The sequence below is a fragment of the Ruditapes philippinarum genome, unplaced genomic scaffold, assembly GCF_026571515.1.
Source record: "Ruditapes philippinarum isolate M1 unplaced genomic scaffold, ASM2657151v2 ctg8023_1_1_1_1, whole genome shotgun sequence".
Taxonomy (NCBI): Eukaryota; Metazoa; Mollusca; class Bivalvia; order Venerida; family Veneridae; genus Ruditapes; species Ruditapes philippinarum.
Genome location: NW_026864507.1, coordinates 15,962 through 39,292, shown reverse-complemented (window position 1 = coordinate 39,292; position 23,331 = coordinate 15,962). Strand labels below are relative to the sequence as shown.

The 23,331-nt window shown below is 31.4% G+C and overlaps 1 protein-coding gene and 1 long non-coding RNA gene across 3 annotated transcripts; both read left to right on the top strand.

The window, feature by feature from the left end:
* Nucleotides 1-2,396: 2,396 nt before the first annotated feature.
* Nucleotides 2,397-9,369, top strand: LOC132725824 (cell death abnormality protein 1-like). Of its 2 annotated transcripts, none has more exons than XM_060711012.1 (7): nucleotides 2,397-2,508; nucleotides 4,567-4,645; nucleotides 5,881-6,006; nucleotides 6,396-6,524; nucleotides 7,713-7,832; nucleotides 8,213-8,296; nucleotides 8,469-9,369. In XM_060711012.1, the coding sequence occupies exons 1-6, from the start codon at nucleotides 2,506-2,508 to the stop codon at nucleotides 8,293-8,295; spliced, it is 540 nt and encodes a 179-aa protein (XP_060566995.1). In that variant the 5' UTR covers nucleotides 2,397-2,505; the 3' UTR covers nucleotide 8,296; nucleotides 8,469-9,369. The 2 variants fall into 2 exon arrangements, with proteins under 2 accessions (XP_060566995.1, XP_060566994.1); XM_060711011.1 differs by having other exon boundaries at nucleotides 2,430-2,508; nucleotides 9,335-9,369.
* Nucleotides 9,370-16,240: 6,871 nt separating this feature from the next.
* LOC132725825 (uncharacterized) lies at nucleotides 16,241-18,118 on the top strand. Its single transcript, XR_009625115.1, has 4 exons — nucleotides 16,241-16,400; nucleotides 16,826-16,950; nucleotides 17,226-17,344; nucleotides 18,000-18,118. It is a non-coding gene; the product is annotated as an uncharacterized LOC132725825 (long non-coding RNA).
* Nucleotides 18,119-23,331: the final 5,213 nt, after the last annotated feature.

Below are 23,331 nucleotides of genomic sequence, written 5' to 3'. Positions count from 1 at the left end.
GTCATCGTTAGTATGTAATTCATTCATAGAGGCTCCAGAGCGTCATTTTAAACTGCCATGGGTTGGGTTTGAAGAATGATAAATCGAGCACTGATGTAAACACAATACATTTCAGTGTGACAGTTTGATTTAAATTGCTGCAAACTCGATAAAATAAGTCTTGAATGTAACCCCTGTCACACTAGGGCGGCGTTCTCACAGCGTCGAAATAAAAATTCAGAAAGCCGAGATGAGCGCAGTAAGATCGCAAACATCGCCATAGCATCGCCACAGCATCGTAGTGGCATCGCATAAAATGCCGACCGGCGGCGCGCATTTTTAGCATGCTCAAAACAAACTTGGTGTTCTGATAAAAACGCAGTTGGATATCAGTGAGGACGCTATGGCAACTCAGTAGCATCTCATAAAACGCAGCAGGAGCGCCATGAAAGCGCAAAAGGAACATCAGAAGAACGCAGTGGTTATCCATGGCAATCGTACGAGTGCTTATACTTCTTGTACGGAGCTTAACGCTTTCAGCGCAGTGTGCACGCCGCAACAGCGCCGTAAAAACGTAGTGGAAGCGCAAATTGCTCAGTAGGAGCTCAGTGCAAACACAGAAATTGCCAAATTAAACGCCTTGGAAGTTGCGACGCATCGGCATGATCGCCGTGATGACACCGTGAAGACGCCGTGAAGTCTACATGTTACCACAAATTTCACTTTGTTATTGCAATCTCGCTGTGCTTTTTTATTTTAACATCGCCTTGCAAACGCAGTGAAAGCGCAGTCTAGTGTGACAGGGCATTAATAATGTGAATTTTCTTATTATTTCTTTTGTTTAATTTTGTTATATGCCTTAGCGCTAGTCTGGTGCGAAAAGGAACAGTGTTATATGAAAACCGGCAGCGGAAGTAAAATCCGCTTGAATAAAAAGCGTTCGTGATCTCCCTTTTTTGTCCTGTTCGAATCGAAATAATATCGATTTCAACGGTGTTTATTAACTGGGTGTTTGATGCGTAGGAATTTTCCATGAAGGCTGATTTTATTTTTGCATCATAATGACAAACCGGTGTGACATAGCAAATAAACACCGCTGAAACAGATATTAATTCGTAATTTTATCTGATTTTTACTGAGCAAATCTAAGATCAAACAATGTCACTTGCAAAAAAAAAAAAAAAAAAAAAAAACATAATAAGAAATAATACATAAAATGAAAAAAGGTGGTGGAAAACAAAATATTTAAAACTTGACTCAATCAAAAGCAGTCTATATTAAAATTTTCTTATCAACACTTAGATGTCTCTACTCAAAGCAGAAATGTCGGAACGATTTGTTAAAAGCACTTCATTTCAAGTTAATTGTTTTTTCCCCCTCTTTTTTTGTCGCATTAATTTTCAAATTTATATGCTTCATTATATGTTATTCAAAATGTTTTTGTGACACAATAAATGGCGCTGTTTAAAATTGTACCAAACTTTCAGAAATTTATTTTACAATATAATGGTAGTGAATAAGTGTTCATTCAGTGCTAACGTATTAAAAATACTCAACTTCATTCGGTTTCAAGCCTTTGACAGGTGTGTATTACGCTAAAACAAGAGCATCGAAACAAAATATTATCAGATTTGTACGTTGGGCGTAAGATTATCGAGTATTTTGATTTTCTTTCCTTTTTGTATCATAGGCAACAATAAAAAAAAACTTTCTTTTTCGTCATAATATGGAACACTAGAACAGGTGTTACCAATGTAAGAGTATCTGAATATTATGATCCTATGCCCTCTGATAAAAAGTAAATCTCAGACAAAATGTAGTATGCCCCGGCATATGCACTGCAAGTACCTGAACTCCAGGTATACACTGTGCATTCATAGGTATATGATTAAGCTCATTTTCAATAGAAATGTCTCCAAACAATTAGAACGCAGAAATGAATAAAATATCAATACGTATATATTGTGAAGTGCCAAAATTAAAATTGACACATTGACGATATTTGTTACATGCAAAGCTTGAATATGATGTATCTTATTTTATGATCAGAAAATTTCAATCTGAAGAAGACTGAAGGTGAATTAAATCTAATTACAATTTCCACAGTATATCATTCATTGGTTAGTTGATGTTCTACTTATGTACGAAGAGACACCATTTTTAAGTACATGTAGTTAAATGATTTTGTTATCTGTATGAGATAAAATATGATTTGTTCCTACATGGTTTGTGACATAAAACACAAAACCTTTCATTCTAAAACAGGAAGAATGTCTTACGAGTGTTCTTTTTTATGTAAACACCTATGACCTTTAGAACATTTATTGCAAAAAGAACATTGATTAAAGGCAAATTGCAACTCAGCTAAAACAAGTACAGACAAAAGTGTTTATCGCAAACATAAGGACGGTTGTCGACAAACGGACATATCACGTGACTCGAAAGATAAGAAAATCATATAAATTCTAGCGAACTGTCAGCGTCTGTAGAGAAGGGCGGATTGAATGTATACATTGAACAACAACCATGGTAAGAATTGTTTTGCATAATATACAATTCCGTTATTTCTATATTAATATAAGGATATTTTTTTTTCCTTTAGATATCTAGAAGTTTCTTAATATCATTAGCAAATATCAAGGTTGATAGAACACCAAGTTCTAGCATCGCCTATCAGCTATTAGATTCAGTAGAAGATTTTTTAATTGATCTACATGTCTTTTTTCTCTAGAATAGATAATTTGAGATTGTGATATATTATTTAAAATAAATTGTCGAGAAGTTTATTAATAGGTTTCTAAAAATGAAGGCATTTAAAGTGAATAGGTTCATTATGAAAGGTTTGCTATACATTCAAAATGACAAATTTCTATTGTTTTTATTAATTTTTGAAATTATTGAAAATGTGTCCATTGTACAAAAATCCACTTTTATTACAAATCTCAGTGCTTGCATATGTTCGTATACTAGTTACGTTTCAATATAACAAATATATTGATAGGTTTTCTTTTTTAAACATTTTGCGCGAACTTAAATAGAATAATATTGTTGCATTAGAAACAAACAAATATAACTAAACAGAGCTAAGTTAATATGACTTTAGACATACCAATATTGCAATAGTGGTTGTTGTCAAAATTAAACCTTCTTTGAAATATCTTATTAAATGTTAAAGCTTCTTTATTGTGTAAACTTGTCAGTTGCAGCTGATATATCATAAATAATTAAATACGAGTACCATGGTATGATATAAAACTGGTTCACTTTTTAATCATTAGAACAAAATAATTTCTTTGAAAATAATTTCTTTTATTAGCAATAGCTACATTTTTGTTTGGTCGATTGATATTTTTTTTATAAATTGTTATTGATAAAACATTTTAATATTTATTTGGAACATCAAATAATTCTATATCTTATTTTTGTTATTCTGTCAATATTTAAAATTATCTAACAATTCGAAAGATGACCATTTATTTCAAACAAGCATAATATTTAGACATTAAATGATTAAAGTAGTTGAATTGTGTCTGCTGAATTCAATAGTGTTTAATAGTGGGATTGAACAACGCTTCGCTCTCGAGAAATTAGATTTTGAATAAACAATTTTTTCCGTTTATTTCCCTCGGCTTTTTTTTATGAAATTAACAGGGAATACAGGAAAAGAATGATTTTTATTTGTCTTTTTACCCTTTTACACCGACATCATATTTCTCTTTTAACACGTATAAGCGTCTCGAGGCGATTAAAAGGATTATATTAAGCGCCGTACAGTCCTTTAAATACAGAGTATCTTTTGCAAGCGACCTGGAGCACCTCGATATTTTAAACTCAATTTACTTAATATGTTTGTAAAGGTTACACCTGTTTATTAAAGTTATCCTACAGCCTAAATATTGATTTCTTTTTTGTAAAATCAAAAACGGTTTTAAGTTGTATGATTATATTACTAGTTACTTTTATTATATTTACAATATTGATTAGTTTTGTTATCAAACAGGTAAACAGGTAAATTGAGCCTGCAACATTTTCAGTTTGGCCGTTTTGGACTTAATGTAGGAATTCTTTTTATCTCTGCTTTACTTGGTTCTCGGTAAAAGTTAAAAAATTGTATTTATTAAGTTTATTGTGGTAAAAGTGGCTACGCTTTGTGCAATAATTTATCCATCTGAGTTGATAGAAAAAAAGGCAATTGAATACGTTAAATGAAAGCAGTATAGAACCGGTTGCTCGAAAAAGATTACGGCCTGAAACACAAATATATATGTAGAGAAAGTTTTTACACTTAATTACTGGCAAACTCCTGACTAATATTTTGTTTTCGTTTTAAGTATTTATTACAAGTAATTTATAAACGTCTACAGGCTGCGATTATATTTTATTTTTATTCCGTGCATGTCAAAAACCTTACCTCGGCTGTTGATCCGATTTAAATTGTTTTTCAAAAATTATCAGTGACAAATTTCGCTTGTATTACATGTTTGACATGAATTAATAAATAACACCCTGTTCTGACTTAGTAATAACTCAAAACTTACTTTGATAAAACAAGTACGTCGTAATATTTGTGTATTTATCTTTTTATAGGAATCTGCATATCTGTGTTTGTTGGTTTGTGTTATAGTTGTTATTGTGGACTTTAATCAGTGCGATGCAGTTACACCAGGTAATATTCAAATTGATATACAAAATTGTTCACTGCAAAACCTTTATAACAATAACTTACCTTGTTACCGAATTGTATCAAATGAATGTTTTAGTGATGTAATGATTTAAATCTGCTTAACCAAGGCGTTAGAAGTCATCTAAACATTTGAATCAAATTGTTGTAAGGTACGCTTGATTGGTCACTTGGTATACGTATGTATTTCATTAGTTTGTTGCGCACGTCTAAAGAAAGCATCAATTAGAATATTTCGAGCTCAACTAGAAGCTAGCATGCTTGTTCGTGTTGACTATAGCTTGTGTACTTATAAGTATTACTTGCATATTTGTTGAGTATTACGTGCGCACATTTCAACTATGAAGTGACTCGTATTATTTATCACGTATTAAGGTGTTGTCAACCATGTTAATTTTCAGCATGTGCACATTTATATGCGTCTACATACACATACGTAGTAGTTAATAGCGCGTTGTTTTGAAATATGCACGCCCCCGCCCTACCCCATCTTCGCAAATATTTGCTGAGATAATGCAAGGAAGGGCACCTGACATTTTCAACCAGTAAAGCAGGACATTCGCCGTATGACCATTGTACAAATAGTGCGACCTGATATCCAACAACAACAACAACAACAACAAAATAAATAAAAATATGTTACATAAAAAACATCCTTTATGTCAAATAGTGTATTGTTATACCCATTATTTTTGCATTTATAACAAATGTTTATTTTTTAAAAAAAAATTATCGTGTTCAACATTTACAGTTACGTTTAGTTACTTATATTTAATTCTTGTTCATTACGAGGTGTCTTAAATTTTGTCTTTCATATCAATATATATCTGAAATTATGTAACTGTCAAACAATAATCAGAACAATAAAAGAAATATTTAAGTCAAGCTATCGCACTAAAGTTCATTAAAATCTGACAAGCCATCTAGTGGTTCTAGCTTAAATTTACTTTACAGACTATGGCGCAATTAGTACTTACATACTCTCATAATCAGTTGCAAGTTTTGAAGAATTAGATGAGCCGTATTGTGTAAATAGACCACTTAACCATTCAAAGATAATGTACTATCATTTTCTCTTAATAAATACCATTTGACATTATATTTCAGTATTAAATGACAATTGTACTGGTTCAACTGATTGTTCTACCACAAATCATATTATCATACTTAGAATACCAATAAAATCAATAAAATCATTGACGTCGGGTTTCTTTTTTCAGTTATTGGCAAAGCATGCAACAGTTCAACTGAATCAACTGTGTGCACTCTGAAACACTCTGTATGTACTTCTTCAGCATGTGCATGTGAAACAGGTTACACGAACAAGAAGAACCAGTGTTTGACAGGTTAATTATGGAGTAACAATCGAAGAATATATTATGATTTTATGAGGAGCGAAATCGTTTTTCGTACATCATAATAATTATTTTTTTTTTTGAAAAAAAAAACAAAAAAACATTTTGTATGTTTCACTATATCATACGTTTTATTCATCTTCAGTTCAAATTAATCAATTCACATGCTATTTACATATATTTTAATTCACATCAAACCAGTCTGATAAAAATTAGTTTGGTCCATTTCAACTTGTATCATTTGATAAATGCTTAACATAAATAATTAATGCATATGGCATTACTATTATACATTACAAACATGATTTTATCAGCAGATTGTAATGCCTTTTAATAGAATAAATGTGAATAGTCATTAATGATAATTATCACCAATTTAGTTCTTGGAACTCCATGTGGCTCAACGAACGCATCGACTGTTTGTACAACGAAAAATTCTGGATGTTCTACAGCCGGCAAGTGTTTCTGTCCTGCGAACTATGTAGAAGAAGATGGGATGTGCCCTAATGGTTTGTACTTTGTTGTATGATGAAGAAATTTATTGCTTCAAATATGATTGATTGGTTAATTTTATTCAGGGTAAATCGTATATAAACATATACACAATAAATACACTTACACATTTATAATAAAAAATCGTAAATGAATATTAAATAAGTTTGTATAACTGTACTTTATGAACATTTTGCATTTTGTTACAAATATCTGTATCAAAGGAAGTTCATTTTAAACAAGAAGTATCTTTAAAAAGATACTCGGCCGAAGTCAAACTTGTTAACTTACATAGGATAAGCTTAAACTAACCATGCTAACCGCAAACAGAACATTCAATTCGTCCTCAATAGTTTTATTTTATTTCATTTTTACCCGCAATGTTTTTCCACATTAATTGTCATCATAGATTTAAACAATATAACTTACATTATTTGATTTTAATCAAAGTGGATTTTGATTTGAATAGGAATTTATAATGAAACATTTAGTAGATACTGTACACTAATTCCACGGAGAATTTTGCAACTGTAAATTAGTCGAAAGTTGGTTTCAATCGTCTTATGCCCGATTCGAGAAGAAAATATAATGACTAGAACAGCTTAGAAGAGAAACCCAATCGAACGCAAAAGTATCAAAAAGGCGATCTGTCATATGTAGGTTCATATCTGAAAAGCTGTTAGAAACATCTAGAAAATATCATTATTGTGTTTTTATATTCAATCTGACTTAATATCTTTTTCCAACACTTCTTGCCATCGCGCAATTGAACATAAATCTACCTATAACGGGAGCTCTTCTAAAGTATCAATCGAACAGACTATATGTGTTAAAATGACCAATGAAAATTCTGCCTATATTCATTTCTTTACTGTTAGTTTTAGCGGAAGTCGAGGTGATATCAGAAGGCCTTCGGCCGAAAAAAACAAAAAAACAAAGTTAACAACTAAAACAAGGCTTCAGGTATAACTTATTTGCCTTTGACAAGATAAAGTGCTCTTTTTACTGCCAGATTTACGGTAAAATAACGAGGAAAGTGGAGCCAAATGATCTCGCATTTTCTCGATACCGACGTCAACGAAATGAAGCCCCATATTTGTATTCAACTACACAAATAAGAACCGTCAAAAGCTTCAATTATAAAATCCCGACAATATGCTGTATTTTACTGCATATTTCATACCTTTTTAAACGTTCTTTCTTAGCTTTGGGTCAAACGTGCATAGCAGCCACGGACTGTGTATCAAATGCTGACTGCGATACAACGGTCAAAACTTGCAAATGCAAAGCGGGATTCGTTGATACAAGCGGATTGTGTGCAAAACGTAAGCAATATATTTTACAAACGTTTTAAATATGGTGAAAGTCAAGTATCAGATCATTTAAAGATAGCATAGACGTACTCCATTGCTATATAAATTAAAACATATTTTTATTCAAGCACACTTTAAATTGTTATAGAAAAGCAACACGAAGTTCAGATGTACTTTTCTCATAAGAAAGTGAAATTTCCTGTAAGTGAAATTGGCTAGTTTGGGATTATACCTTACTATTTCGCTGATTATTCAAAAAGAAGGGTACGTAAAATATTATGTTAATATGATCAAATGCGACTGTACCCCAAAATTTATGTAATATTAAAACTTGAGTACATTCCATTATCAATACAAAAAGTAATATTTGTTGTAATATAACTTTTTTACAGCATCATCCGCAGTGACAATAAAGATTACTTTGAGTACTTTTGGCATTCTGATGTTTTTAAATGTCATACTGAAAGCGTTCTAAAGTAAGATTGTTTATATGTTTCTTAAATATTCATATATCAAGATAATATTTTCTAAAGACATTGACACTTTTTTCTAGTATTAATTATACATTTATTTATTTCAGTATTAACAATTTTTAAGTTACATTTAATTATTTGCAAAATTGGTCTAAAATCTTCATTTTTATTGTAGGTGGTATAAAAGTGTGTGAGAGATTAAATACAGAAACATTTGTGTTCACTTGATGCAGATATAGAAATTAAATGTCAAATTATTCCTCTGTGTGATACAATAAACGTTTACTGTTGCCATATTTAGTGGTTTACGACGTTATTTGAATGTGACGCCGTGTATCATTTATGCCTCGATTTGGAGAGAAAATAGCTGTGTTAATTAAATTTTAGATTATTTGATAATTATGTTTGAAATAAGCGATCGTTTAGCGAAAAACTGTCCCCGCCTATTGGTAATTCTTATTTTTCTGATATGAAGTTTGTCCGTGTATTCGAAGAAACTGACAGTTCTTGAACTTTTGTACTATATTGTATTATTTTAACTTTGACGGTTTTAAATTAAATCTGACAAAAAGAAATAAAGAGGTTATTACCCATAACGTAAGGCAGTAATGTTTCTTATGAATTATGCCATATACCAAGTGGTTAGGTCACGCGAATTCGTGAAGAACATTTGATGCTGAATACCACGTTTTGTATTATTGTGGAATTCACCGTAATAAAGGATAAAAGATTGCATATTAGTTCAAAAATTGTTATAGTCACACTACTTTACCCTTTAAGATTAGTTAATCTAATCTTTTTTGACATACACTTTTATACCCACATGTCATATGGCATATGTACATTATTAGGTAATACAACATAAATATATAGTTATATTACTTGAAAAAATAAGCGACGTCAAGTGATCAAACATCTTGAATTGTTCTTTTGCACGATATTGTACACGAGTTTATTTCAATTTAATTGTTGTAGCTAAACAGTTTACTTCTGAAGATAAATGTATGTATCAACAACCACTACTGCGTTTTAATTTTCCAGATTCTTGCAGAGAGGAGATACAATTGATCTTACAACCCTCGTACAATATAGTGTAGTGATATGGTCATCTTCTACTTACTCTTTCCTGCCTTATTTTGTTTTTCTTTTTTGTTTTCGTAATGATTATTTATATGATGTGTTGATCTTCTTTTTCAAATATATTTAACTAACAATTAATTTTTCTGTGATTTTTATCTGTGATTTTTTTAATCTTATGTAGCGTTTGGGCACATTTACACTTTGTTATTATAAACCATATTGAACAATTGTTTTAATTTTCAAATGAACATCATCCTTTAAAATGTGAATTTGTTATTACAAATAATTCTAGCATTTATTTTGTATATAACATGCCTGAAGATGGTTTTTAGAGTTTTGCCTAGTTATATGCTGAATTATTTCTTTATCACGGAATGGCTTTATCATTTTACATCATTAGAAATAAAGTGTAAAGATCGGTTTACGCAAAAAATTTGACAGTGTTAGAAACAGTTTAGAAACGTTTACGTCTTGTTTAATACAACTTCACTAAAAATGTTTTGTTAGAAAAAAATCGAAGGAAAGAGGAACACCCCGTACAAGCTATATCATACTACAACAACAAGATAAACTTCATAATAGACATCAATAAAAAACAACAACAACAACAGCAATATGATATAAACATTTTACCATACATTAGTGTTGTAGGTAATGGCAAAAAATATCTTACAATATATGAGTTGAATCAACAATGAATAAACATGTCACAAATGAATGAGAAAATGTCTATTCATTATTAATCAATCCATCATCTAAACTAATATAATTGTATCAGTGTCCGCATATTAGGTTTTATTCCCATCCGATTGGCATATGAACATTTTAAAGCATGTTGGTCATTTGAAAGTATGATCATGTTTAAGGTATTATCAATGATTGGTATGATGGTAAATGTGAACAATTATGAACCCTTTTATTGGACTTGCGTGCATCAACACCATATTATATATTGTTTGGTTATTAGAAACATTAAATGTTGCAGGCCATTTGATATCAAACATGTTTTTATATGATCATTAAACAGTTGCTCAAATAAGCATGTCTGTTTTATTTTTATCCGAAAGGACGTTATCAATGTTCTTTGTCATTATATAATCATCAAACATTACAAGGTATTAAAACATTTTCTAAGATAAACAGAAGATGTTTCCAAAATATGGAGTGCGTTGTTTGGTAACAGTAAGTTTATTTGAGAACAATATCTAAAAAATCATCGTATCGCTTTTAATAGCATCGTTATGAGTGGCTCTGCAAAGATAACTGTCTTTATAACAGGTTTTTCTATTCGAGTCAGTCCTTACGTGACGTTGCCCTCCTGTGTGTGTTATAACGAACAAATTGGTCATTGTATGCTGGATAGACAGATAAGATTATACTTGGATTTTGATGATAAAACTATTCTAGACAGCCTTCCATTTTCTTAGCATTGTTGATATAAAACATATTTTTAACAACACATTACTCACTATAGCTTAATATATTTATCATCAATTTTCAATAATACAATAATGTAATACAATAACTTATCGAGATACAAAATAACATAAATCTTATACTTGTATCATAGTTTGGAGATTCATTAAAATATTTGTTGATCGTACACCCATATATGTACAGTGCGTTAGTTGGAGTGCGGTTACTAGCAGTCCAGTTACAGAACTGTCTGTCGAAAAATTGAGCATGCTCGTTTACTGAATACATTTTTGCTAGGGATTTCTTATTGTGACGTAAAAAAGATAAAGATAAACTAATCCATATGCTCGTACATTGGTTGTATTGTTCTGGGGTTTACATATTTTGATGACAGGGGAAATATTTTCAGTTTTGCCTATGATAGAGAACAACAAAACTCGGCAATGTGATTTAAACTCGGGGAATACGTCCCCTCGTACAAATAAGATAGCCTCGTGTTTAGATGTTTTTTCTATTACAAATACATTTTTATTAATGTCTTCGGTCAAATATATTGCTTAAATGTTCATGGATGTGCTCGTCACTTAACTTTCGGGAGTGAAAGGGAAGATAAACCGAAGTGACCAATTTCTGACAATATTTTCTGACCTTTCTTCAAGATCAGTCAGTTCATTGCAACACAGACAAAATGCAACCCAGCTAAAACAGGTTCAGACAAATGTATTAATTGTAAATAGAAGGACGGTTGCCAATTGACTGGCATGTGACGTGACAGAAAAGATAAGAAAATCATATAAATTCTAGCGCATTGTCAGTGTCAGTTGAAGGACGGCAGATTTAATTTATACACTGAACAACAATCATGGTAAGACATGTTCGAATAAGTGACAATTCTGTTATTTCTATTTCATCATAGGATATAAATGTTAACATGTAAGTGATTATTTCATTTAACACAGTACCATGCACACATGTAAATACATAATCAAAACGTCTGAGGCAAAGTTACACAAGTCATGTGTAATGTCCATTCATTTTTTTTTTGTAATAGTAGATTTAAATTACTTAGATGCATATTATAAAGTATTCAAACTATGCAATAATTACCACTTATGTGGACATTTAATTTTTTTACAAGAGAGACATAAATAATGTAGCATTGTTAATTTTTAAGGTTTTAAAAGAAAATTATCAGAAGTCTTTCAAGTAAGTGTTAACTTTTACGATAATATTTATATGTTTCAAAGCAAGAATATGTATATAATTATGGTTGATTATCTAACTATTTATCATGATTCTCAATAGAATTTGTACAAGTATTCCAATGAAATTTTTTTTTGTTTCGGAGAAGGCATATTAATAAGTTTCAGTGAAGCTTAGTGGTTGTAATCAAAATGCCCTGTAATTTATTTCAGAATATTTGAGGCTATGTCCCAGCTATTTTAACCTTCTATTGTTGGACAAATGCTTGTCTCTCTTAAAAGCATCTGACTGACTAAGTACAATACCCAAAGATGGACAGTTCTTCTTAAAGTCCCCTTTAACGAAACTGAATTGCAACTGTTTTGCTATGTCTGAACCTTATATGTGTATTTTTTGTTGCCATGCCTTCGTTAAAGGCGTCGAGTATTTTTCATATGGTCATTAGGCAATAATTTTATGCTTCCTGAAGGGTGATCATATAGTCAATTGCTTTTTAAGAGTATACCGTATGTCAATCACAATCTTGGTTTGATAATAAATTGAAATGCTTTCACATAGTGAAAGAGGCCAGTGGCATAAAGTGAAGGCAATGAGAGAGCGCTGTAGTTTGTATCACCTGATCAAAATTATGGCTTGATTTTATCGAAATTCATAATTGTTAATAATAAAAACAATAAAAACAATACATTTTCTTTACTTTAAACTATACAGTTTGCAAAATATAATTCTTATGGAACATTATCACACAAAACGTAACTAGTTTACTTTATCAATCTTGTAAAATCGACCATTATTTGTCAAACTTAATGTAATTCATGAAACAGACGTTCATGAGACAGTTACTGTGTTATTGATTATTTAATCTGACACGTGCTGATCAAACACTTTGTTCAAACAATTAGTTGCAGAACGCAAAAAAGTGAAATGATTTAACTTTACAGAGAGGAAGCATGCATTTCAGATTTTAAAATCAACATTCAAATGCTTTTACATGAAACGGTGCTGTTGGTACAATTAAAAAAAAATACTTCAACTCCATTTTCATTTATACTTACATTTATACCCTAAATTATACATTGAAGAATTTGTGATTTAAAATGTTTGGCTAAGTAAATAATTGACAGTTTCAAATTTTAACGCTCTTTGAGAAAGACGTATTTAAATTAAAATCATTTCTGCGGCACAACTCGAAATCTAGACGAGCAGTCCAAATGAAAAAAAGTAGAAATTTATGATCACATTTATTATGAAAAAAATGAGCATGACGAAAGGTATTGAAAGGGTAGGTTGATATTGGAGCCATGCATACATGTATCTTTTTAGAAGATTATCTTATATCTGTCGATGTATAATGTAAAAGATGTATTTTTTGTATTTAATATCAATAACAAAGATGTGGAAGACTGTACAGGTTATGCATTTAATCTAATTATAATTAACACACAATATCCTTGATTGGTTAAGCGGTTATATTGTAACTTAAATACATACATATTCCAATTATGGCAAATTTCAAAATGTACCACCGTTATTACTATTATTATGTGTACCTCTTAAATGAACTAATATATGTTTCTAACAGTAGCAACTGGTGTGCATTGAAAGCAATGGCTGGAATATTTGCTACTTAAAACAGTCCTATGCAAGTGAAAGATCAGCAGTAATTTAACCCTCGTAATACTTCGTCATATAATGAAAATATTTCGTTACTTAGCATGGCAACAACTCATATAGTTTTATGTGATATTAGCTTAAATGAACAATTTTTTTTATTCTGACTGTTTAAAGTATTGCTTAAAAACATAGCGAAACGAAAATAGTAATAAATATTAAAAATTTAAGAAATATCTCTATTTGGAAAATATATGCTTTGTATCTTGAATACCACCAATTGATTCATTTCGATACATTTTTTTATATATATGCATTTAACATGCTGTTATCTGTTTGTGTATTTTAATAAAGGAGCCTGTATATCTCTGTGTGTTGCCCTGTGTAATAGGTGCTGTTGTTAACCTATACACAGGAGCTGCGGCTTCATCAGGAGGTAATTGAGCTTAAGTTGCCCTTAACACCTCCTGGTATCATAAAATAGAGTGAAATAAGAATCCCTAAAGAAAGCCCAACACGACAAAATTGAAAATGTTGCAGGCTTGGTTTGATTGAGCCTGTTCATGGACGGTACTGTCAAGTGCAAACTACCGTCAACGCCCTTATCACCGGCTTAAGCAGAATTCAACATTTAACATGAACTGGTAAAATTTAGAATTTTGAAACATCCGCAGATGTGTTCATATGGCAGTTATCATGGAACCTTCAGTGTGACACATTAGTGCCATTCCATGAAAAGCGGCATATGATCCCCAAGTTAAAAAATGCGTGTGCCCTAAAGGAGAAAACAATGGGCGGAACTAAATAAAATGGAATTTTGAAAGGGGTTCTGAGGTTATGAAGCCTGCATATCACAGATATAACGTCAAAAGACAAATTTAAAAAGCAGGCCTCATATCCTAAGGGTGATTCAACAGTATTCAAGTGAGGAAACTGAAACTGAAACTGTTTTATTTAATTAAACGCCTATTTCTATATACATATTCAATGGCGTTTTACAAAAGGATAAAAAAGTATATGTACATATAGATAAAAAATCACATATGCATGACAAATGTACTACAAAAAATAAGTTAAAGATATCAGCCGTGTAAAATATAAAGTATTAAAAACTTAAAAAAAAGAATAGTTATAAAAAATAATAATAAAAAATAATTTAAAAGATAATAAAAATAAATGGTTATTTCAGTAAAATTTTAAACACATTTCCACATCTCGATCAGTTTACAGCCCAATCACAATCTTAAAACAATGCGTAAAAATCTCTAAAATAGTAGGTTTTGACATTTTTCTTGATTCTGAAATTTCTTGAACTGTTCTGGCTCTTTGTACTTTCTCCAAATTCTCTCTTTTTTCCGGACAATACGCTTAGATTTAAATATTGACTCATTGAACGAAGGTTTTTGAGTTCTGCATATCCTTATTTGTTTCTTTGTTGGAGCATGTTTGTCGATAACAGATTGGATTTATGATTCAAACAAGTTTACAAAAGTATTGACATCTTCACTATCAACTGAAATCTTCGTCAAATCATCAGAGAATTCAGAATGGGATATGCTTTTCCAGTTTCTAAATTGTACAGATTTACTGGTAATGTTTTCTTTCTTCTCATTAATGACTACGTGGACAGCACAGTGATCGGAGAGAATACTGGAACCACCCAACAAGAAAGATGCCGAATAGATAGAACTAAAATACCACAAGCACAATAATGTCGTGCTGAACGATCTTTAAGGATCGAAAATATAACATCCCTGACTGAATGTACGGGGCAACTTTTTACAGCCTCCACACGGCACAAACAACGCTGATGTGGCGATAAAATAGAGTGAAATAAGAATCCCTAAAGAAAGCCCAACACGGCAAAATTGAAATTTTTGCAGGCTCGGTTTGATTGAGCCTGTTCATGGACGGTACTGTCAAGTGCAAACTACCGTCCACGCCCCCTAGTACCGGCTTAAGCAGAATTCAACATTTAACATGAACTGGTAAAATTTAGAATTTTGAAACATCCGCAGATGTGTTCATATGGCGGTTATCATGGAACCTTCAATGTGACACGTTAGTGCCATTCCATGAAAAGCGGCATATGGTCCCAAGTAAAAAAATGCGTGTGCCTTAAAGGAGAAAACAATGGGCGGAATTAATTTACATGGAATTTTGAAAGGGGATCTAAGGTTATGAAGCCTGCATATCACAGATGTAACGTCAAAAGACAAATTTAAAAAGCAGGCCTCATATCTTAAGGGTGATTCAAAAGCATTCAAGTAAGGAATACTGGAACAACCCGACAAGAAAGATGCCGAATAGATATAACTAAAATACCACAAACACAACAATAACGTCGTGCTAAACGATCTTTAAGGATCTTAAGGATAATGTGACGCTCCCTGCATATACCGATATTCCTTTTAATTCGAATCAAGGTTTTATTAGTAGACTGGTATAGAAAAAACTTCAAAGATATATCTTTAAAACAATTTTTTATAAAATAGTAAAATGAAATTTATAGTCTAAACATATGGACACTTCATATAATTTAAAAGGGATAAAATAGAAACTTCTTTAAAACAAATATAATGAACTTATTTCAGTTTGGGAATACAACCGGATTGTTCTTCAGTTCTAGCAAACTATTTTTAAATGTTCTATTTCGAATGCCTTATAATTCAAGTTTTCGGTTCCAACTGCACGCACACATCAAATTGTTTGAGTGCAGGAAATGCCTCGTGTCCATCAAATACATGTCAATGTGATACCAGCTTTAAAGACGTGGAAGGGAAATGCACCCCCAAGAGTATTTTTTACTATCATTTAATTCTGTTAAAACACGATCTAACTTAAAAATTTCAAGCATAAATTTATTAAAATACATTTAGATGCAAACTGTGTCAGTTGTCTTTAATATAATGTGACACAATATTCTATTAACAATGATATTTCAAGGAAAAAATCAACAGATGTTAATTTTCCTGAAAGTTTTAAAAGTTTACATTGGAGAAATAATGAAGTGACAAAATGTCAATATTTATAAGGTAGAAGGGTTTAAGCAAATTTGATTTTGCACTGGATTTCTTAAATTGCATTATTTTTTAACCTGTGATTTTGTAAACGATGCTTGGTTCAAATAGACAAAATATTAAAAGACATAATATTTCTTCATGGTAAAGTTTGTTTCGTTTCTATACATTAAAATGATATAAGCCACTGTTTTTTCTTCAGTTATCGACAAACCTTGTAATGATACAACTGAATCGACTGTATGCACACTAAAGAACTCCAAGTGCATTTCAAAAAGTGTAGATGTAAATCAGGTTACAAGAACAAAGATGACACATGCTTGAAAAGTATTTACGTTTGATCAAAAACCTTTTTCGTATTCAATGATATATTAAATGAACTCATTTTTAAAAAAATGGATATTTGCATGTTTCTTTTGTATATCTGTAGGCTATAAACATTGCATAAACTAATCTTTATTTATTTTATGATTTTAAAATAATCCACTAAAAGAAATATCAGCTGAATTAACAAAAATTTGACCAAATGTAGCAAAACTATGAAGCTTGTCCTGTCAAACAATTTTGAGTATACCCTCTTGGTATTAAAATACTCATTTCAGTTCTTGGTACTTCATATAGCACAACATCAGATTGCAATGACCCGCCAATGCGGATTGTCTAAAAAACAAATGCTCTTGCAAGGCAACTTATGTTGAGGAAAATGGAGTTTGTCCCAAAGGTTTTATTATCATATATAGTTTTAATCATAAAATACATGTATGTCAAAATTGAAAATATTTCAGATTATTTTGTAAAATTGGAGAGTGAATTTTGTCATTTATCTTTATATTTACTTCATAATTGGTAATATTCGGCAGAACCATGTAAATCTTACTTTCATCACTTAAAATCATTTTGCTCAGCATTTTCTTTAACTCGAGTGATAAAAATTCCAATGCGTAAACAGAGTTAATCATACTTTTCTGAACCTCGATTACATTGTATTTATCAAAACGTAAAATACTTTTCAATAAAAGTTGAGCAAAAATGAACGTCCATGTAAGAAACATTATAACCAAGAACAAGCGTCCGTAATCCTAAATTGTTTTTCATTACATGATATTAAAACTTTGGAATATCTTTGAATTTAAATGAAAGCATATTGGAAATGTCTTACCAAGCTTTTAATACACATTATCAGACAGGAATACAATCACTATGAATGCTTGAATTGAACAACTTTGTTAAATGAAGCTTATTCAATCCTTTAACAATTTGAAATAATTTATAAACGAGTTTTTAAAAGTATGTCACTGAATAGAAAAAGATTTCACTACATCTAGTTTTAAATGTTTTTATTATCAATTAACACTTGTATCTTAAATTCCATTTAGCGGCCGGTCAAAACTGTTCAACAATTACGGATTGTGGTTTAAATGCTAACTGTGATAAAGTTTGAAGTCCTTGCAAATGTAAAGACGGATTTGTTGCTTCAAGTGGATTGTGTGCGAAATATTTGATTATATATATTTCAATATTTGATGATAGCTTCACAAAAATAATTATTATAATTCATTTCTGTAAATGATGAACCACTCAATACATTTCGATTCAAAATGAACCTAGTGGAAATTTTTATGAAATATCCTTTTTCTATTTTCCATGAATTTTTGCTTAAACTCAAATGATTAAATTCATACGACTACTTGCACTTTGGGCGGACGATATTTTTTAGCTTTTACTGAAATTAGAAACCGTTTTCTGCTATTTATACACTGAGGTTAATGTTCAGATGCAAAGATATTAGGTCTCAGTCAAATTTGGGGAATTTATTTTTATATCACTCTTAATGAACCAAATCAACGAAATGGTATACATATTATATATTTTTTTTAAATGGTATAGGGGTTCTTTTTTGCATGTATATATAATAATATGTTTCGCTGTTCATTGCCTTATGATTGTGTCAAATTGTGTATGGCCATCTATGCCGTAAGTGCATCACATCTTTCTTAAACTAACTAGATAGATATAGAATTTTAGAGTCATCTATATCACATTATTCTTCAACAGCGTCGTCAGCGGTATCATCCAAGATAGCTTTGAGCACCGTATGTATACTGATGATGTTGAATATTATCTATAAACTGTTGTAAAGGTACGTGTTAATACCAATAAAACCTTTATATATAATAAGACTTAAGTCTAACGAACCAGACCTACTTTCGTCTACAATTAAGCTTACGCATATATGAAATATTACATTCTCCAGAAACATTCAATGCAATTTAATACAATAACAAGTTAAGCTTTCTTATAACTTAACACCTCTTTGATTCTTTTGCAACCTTAGACATTTTCTTCACTTAAACACTTCAATGTTCTTTTTTGTAGGTCATGCCGACAAAGATGGATAAAGGGAGAGTATTGAGCGCGTGTGTGTATATTCATTCTTTTTTGTATTTCTCTCCCTAAACTTAAGATAATTATTTTTACAGTTTTGTTAGGTAGCGATTTATTGAATTGCTCTTTAGGCAACAATTATTTATTTCAATGAACTTGTTGTAGTTTCGTACACTACAATAATGTAGATACAAATGATGCTCAGATAAAGTTTAAGGGAATCTGCTGAGGTTGTTCATCATAACGTGACTTAAATAAGTTTAGAAGTTTTATTAAGTTTAAAAGAGGTTTATGACTATCCGCTCACTCCGTTTGTCCGATATTTTTATAGTTCAATATTATCTAAAAATGAAAAGCATTTAAACGTGTTTTATTCAAATTGGAATGATAATTGCATTTATCGATTTTTCAATTGGATTTTGAGTATATTTCTTTATTGTTCCTTTCTGTCATTCAATTTTAAGTGCCCCAGTTAATCTATGTAATATTTTCAACTTTCATGTTTTCTTTTTATGATTTTGACATTTTGACAAAATATGTTCCTATATTAAGACACTTATTGTTTTGTTAATGTTCAGCAAGCAGTATATTTTTCCTAATACAAGTACTGTTCTAAGGAAAATATTATCTAAAAAGCGCATTGTGATATCTTAAGACAACAAATTTGTGCAAAAAAGTAAAAAAAAATAACTCAATATGTTCAACTCGCCCTTCATTTGCTGTAATTCTGGTCTATTGTTAATATGTTTTCCCTTTTTCAATATCAAAGATAAAATATTTTTGAACACTTTTCAAATGAGCATTTTAGTTTGAAATGTGAAATTTGTTTTGTACAAATAATTCTGAACATTATTTTGTATCAAACATGCCTAAGGATATTTTTTGAGTTTTGTCTAATTATAAGCGATGTGGATTCAATAATTTCAAATTGGCTTTGTCTTTGTTTAAACTTTAAGAATGATCTATATCGTCTGAAGATGAATTTTGCGCATTATTCTTTGAACATCAGCAACAACAGTAACAAGTCCAGCAATGCTATTACAAACGAGGAAGAGAGACGGCAACATCAACGACACTTATACTTTATGATGCCAGGTTACATGCACTGTAACAGCATGACCATTTATTGAAATGTTTCATATGTATGGGCAAAATCGATGAATATACATGTATATGAAGCAAAACAACCAATACGCAGTTAAGTACACATGTACTGATAAACATAATAAAATTGCTTGTGTAATCGGAACACTAATACAATAGCAGTTATTTCTGCATGTTTGACATAATTCCCATCTGATTTGCATACGAACATTCTAATTAATGTTGCTTATTTGAAAATAGAACAAATCTTTATAACTGTATTCATCATTTTGTAATTAACGATTAAAATAATAGCATACCATTCTGACATTTCTTTTCAACTATTATAAAACAATGAAATACATATTTTCGTTCATTTGAATATTTAGATATTGAAGGCTTATGAATATGAAATTATAAGTTCATGATCATTAAACAATTGTTCTATGATTGACATTGTTGTGATTTTGAATTATGGACGTTATCGAGGTAATTAGTCAAATGAAAGTGATGTAAATTTTGAGATAAAATATTCATGGTAATGTCTGGGGTTATAGGCTAACAGAGACGAGATACGAGAAACTTTTGAACCCGTTCCTTGAACCAGCCATTATGTCATGGGAAGTTTCTTGCTCAGTGAGACAAGAGTTTGCTCTTAACGGGATTGGAACCCACGCGTTCGGAAATTATTATAGTACTAGTCTGACGCATTAATCACTCGGCCATGTCGTCACGTTATATTTTATACGATTCAAATCAATTATGTTTGGCGTGGCAAAAAATGTGTAATTCAGTGAAAAATATATTTAGATGACTTCACGTTATAGTATAGATACGCACGTATGACGTGGTTGGGGTTCATATGGCGACTTGTCCAGTTTTACTGATAAAGGGTAATGTTAGGTCACCCGCTTTTCAATATTTCATATGAAAATTATTAAGGAAAAAAATGTTGTTTTTAAGTTGTTTGTTGTTTAATATCGCACGATATGGAGAACAGATGCTCAGTAATAAAATCACGAAGACGGTAGATCTAAGTGACTAAAAACAAACATCTGGACGACTTTTGTCAAATATTTGACTACGCACTCAAATCCAAAATACATCCGTTACAAATGTTTTGTCTCAAGATCATTCAATAGGCATTACATATGTTCCCTAAAATCATCTTAACTGTTACTGTGATATTGCCCTTGGAAACAGATGTCTGAATGTTGCGCGTAACAATGTTCATATTGCGCTTACAATGGTTCATATATTTACAATATAATGCATGTAGAAAATTTGACCTAGATAGATAGATAGATAGATAGATTAGATAGATATATTCTAGCATTTATTTCAAAATAAAAATTGAACTTGGGTTATATTGTTTTGTGGTTAATTTCACTATATATCAAGCAAATTGTATAAGTGCGACTGTATGAATGGTCGCATATGTGCGTTGATATTAGTCTTATCATGCTGCGCATTTAATGGTTATATCATTGACATTTATTCCCAAGTATCGTATTTCTACCCGGCCATTGATCACTACCTTACAGTGTACAGTGCCGTCGCGAAACTTTTCCTTTTCACTGCTTCACAGACGTTACATGGTGATGAAAGTCGTATGACGTAACATCAAAATTCAAATGTAAATATCGAACATTACATAGAAAATCTAACGTCATTTTTTCTTTCCGTTTTATTTTTAACTTTTCATACCTGCGTTCGTTATAGCTTATCAAATCAAAGACTGACAAGGGGGATTGACTGCGTAGGAAATTGCGACGTCGCAATTATGAGACGTAACCATTGTCATATTTTTAGGTAGATTTATTTACCCTTGGATAATCTTCACATATCCCTCGGTGATTATCTGTTGCACTGTATTGTGCGAGGAAGTTCAATATCATTTTCAAATATGGGGACTATGGTTGTAGGCACATTACGTTGATGTTGTTTTAAAGAATTTTTTTCGTTCTTTCCTTGTACTTGTCATCATGCAACAACCGCAATACTCAAAACATGAGTTCAACCTAAGGTTGAAGCTTATACTATTATTAATGATCGGCGCTCAAATTGCCGTTAATGAACACATTGACATAGTTCTTTCTGAAAATTCTTGGTTGGTAGAGTGCGGCAGACCAGTGCCCAGTCAAGTGCCAATATTGCTCGTTAAGTCAACAAATCTATACATACACTACGAGGATTGATCCAAAAGTTCTCGGCCCGATATACGTCTAGCCGCTACACTGACATTTACACACAGTACGTCGATACCGATATCTTATTGAAGATTACTGACCGAGTTACACGCGGTTTTACACAGATTAAGTAACATAAAACACACTTTGATCAGAAGAGGGGTATGTCATTTAGACCAAATTGAGAAAGTTGAAATCAGACCCGTCATGAAGTACTTCTGTAAGAAAGAGATGTCCCCCAAGGCAATCAATGAACACTTCATGGATACATTAGTGAAGGAGTCCCCTTTCTATAGCACTGTGAAAAAGGGCTGGTGAATTTAAGAGGGGCAGGTAGAGCATTGGAGATGATGAACGGCATGGGCGGCCAAAAAGAGGCAACCAACTATGAAACTGCCGAAGCTGTGAACGATCTGATCATGTGCAACAGAAGGCAATACCTGCGAAACATTGCTAGGGAAGTAGGTATAATCTTCATAATATAATATCATATAATATAAATATTAATCATATATTCATATAATCTATGGTTCAGTTAAGGCAATTCTGACTGATGTCTATGGCATGGTTAAGGTTTCTGCTAGATGGGTCCAAGGCTTGACATTTCAAGATATCTTTTGTCTCGCTACGAGGTTGAACCTGATTTTCTTTACCGGATCGTAACTAAGGATGAAGTATTGGTCCATCACTAAAACAGAGACACTAAAAAAACAAAAAAACAAACAAGCATTTGATAGTATTGCGGGCAATACAGTAGTCCCCTACCGGTCCCTCAAAAAGTTCTTTAATTGTCATACACTCCTGTGTATTGCCATTTATAATGAATTTGAGGAAAATATCGACCACAAAACATAATAAAATAAGTTTGTCTATATCACAGTAATGTGTTAAGTTTCCATGCTTAGTAAGGAAATTATGTTTATACAACCTTGTCATATTATTACGATGTGGGATTTTAAAGTAAATCCTATAAGGAATGAAGAAGTTGGAGTGAAAATACCAGTTTCTCGAAAAAAATCTAAGTTCAAGGGGGACATAATTCTGGAAATAG

What these genes read in the sequence shown, in the direction of transcription:
- LOC132725824 (XM_060711012.1), top strand. An exon ending in GAAGAACCAGTGTTTGACAG is followed by an intron (nt 6,007 to 6,395) that starts GTTAATTATGGA and finishes TCACCAATTTAG; the next exon opens with TTCTTGGAACTCCATGTGGC. An exon ending in AAGCGGATTGTGTGCAAAAC is followed by an intron (nt 7,833 to 8,212) that starts GTAAGCAATATA and finishes ACTTTTTTACAG; the next exon opens with CATCATCCGCAGTGACAATA.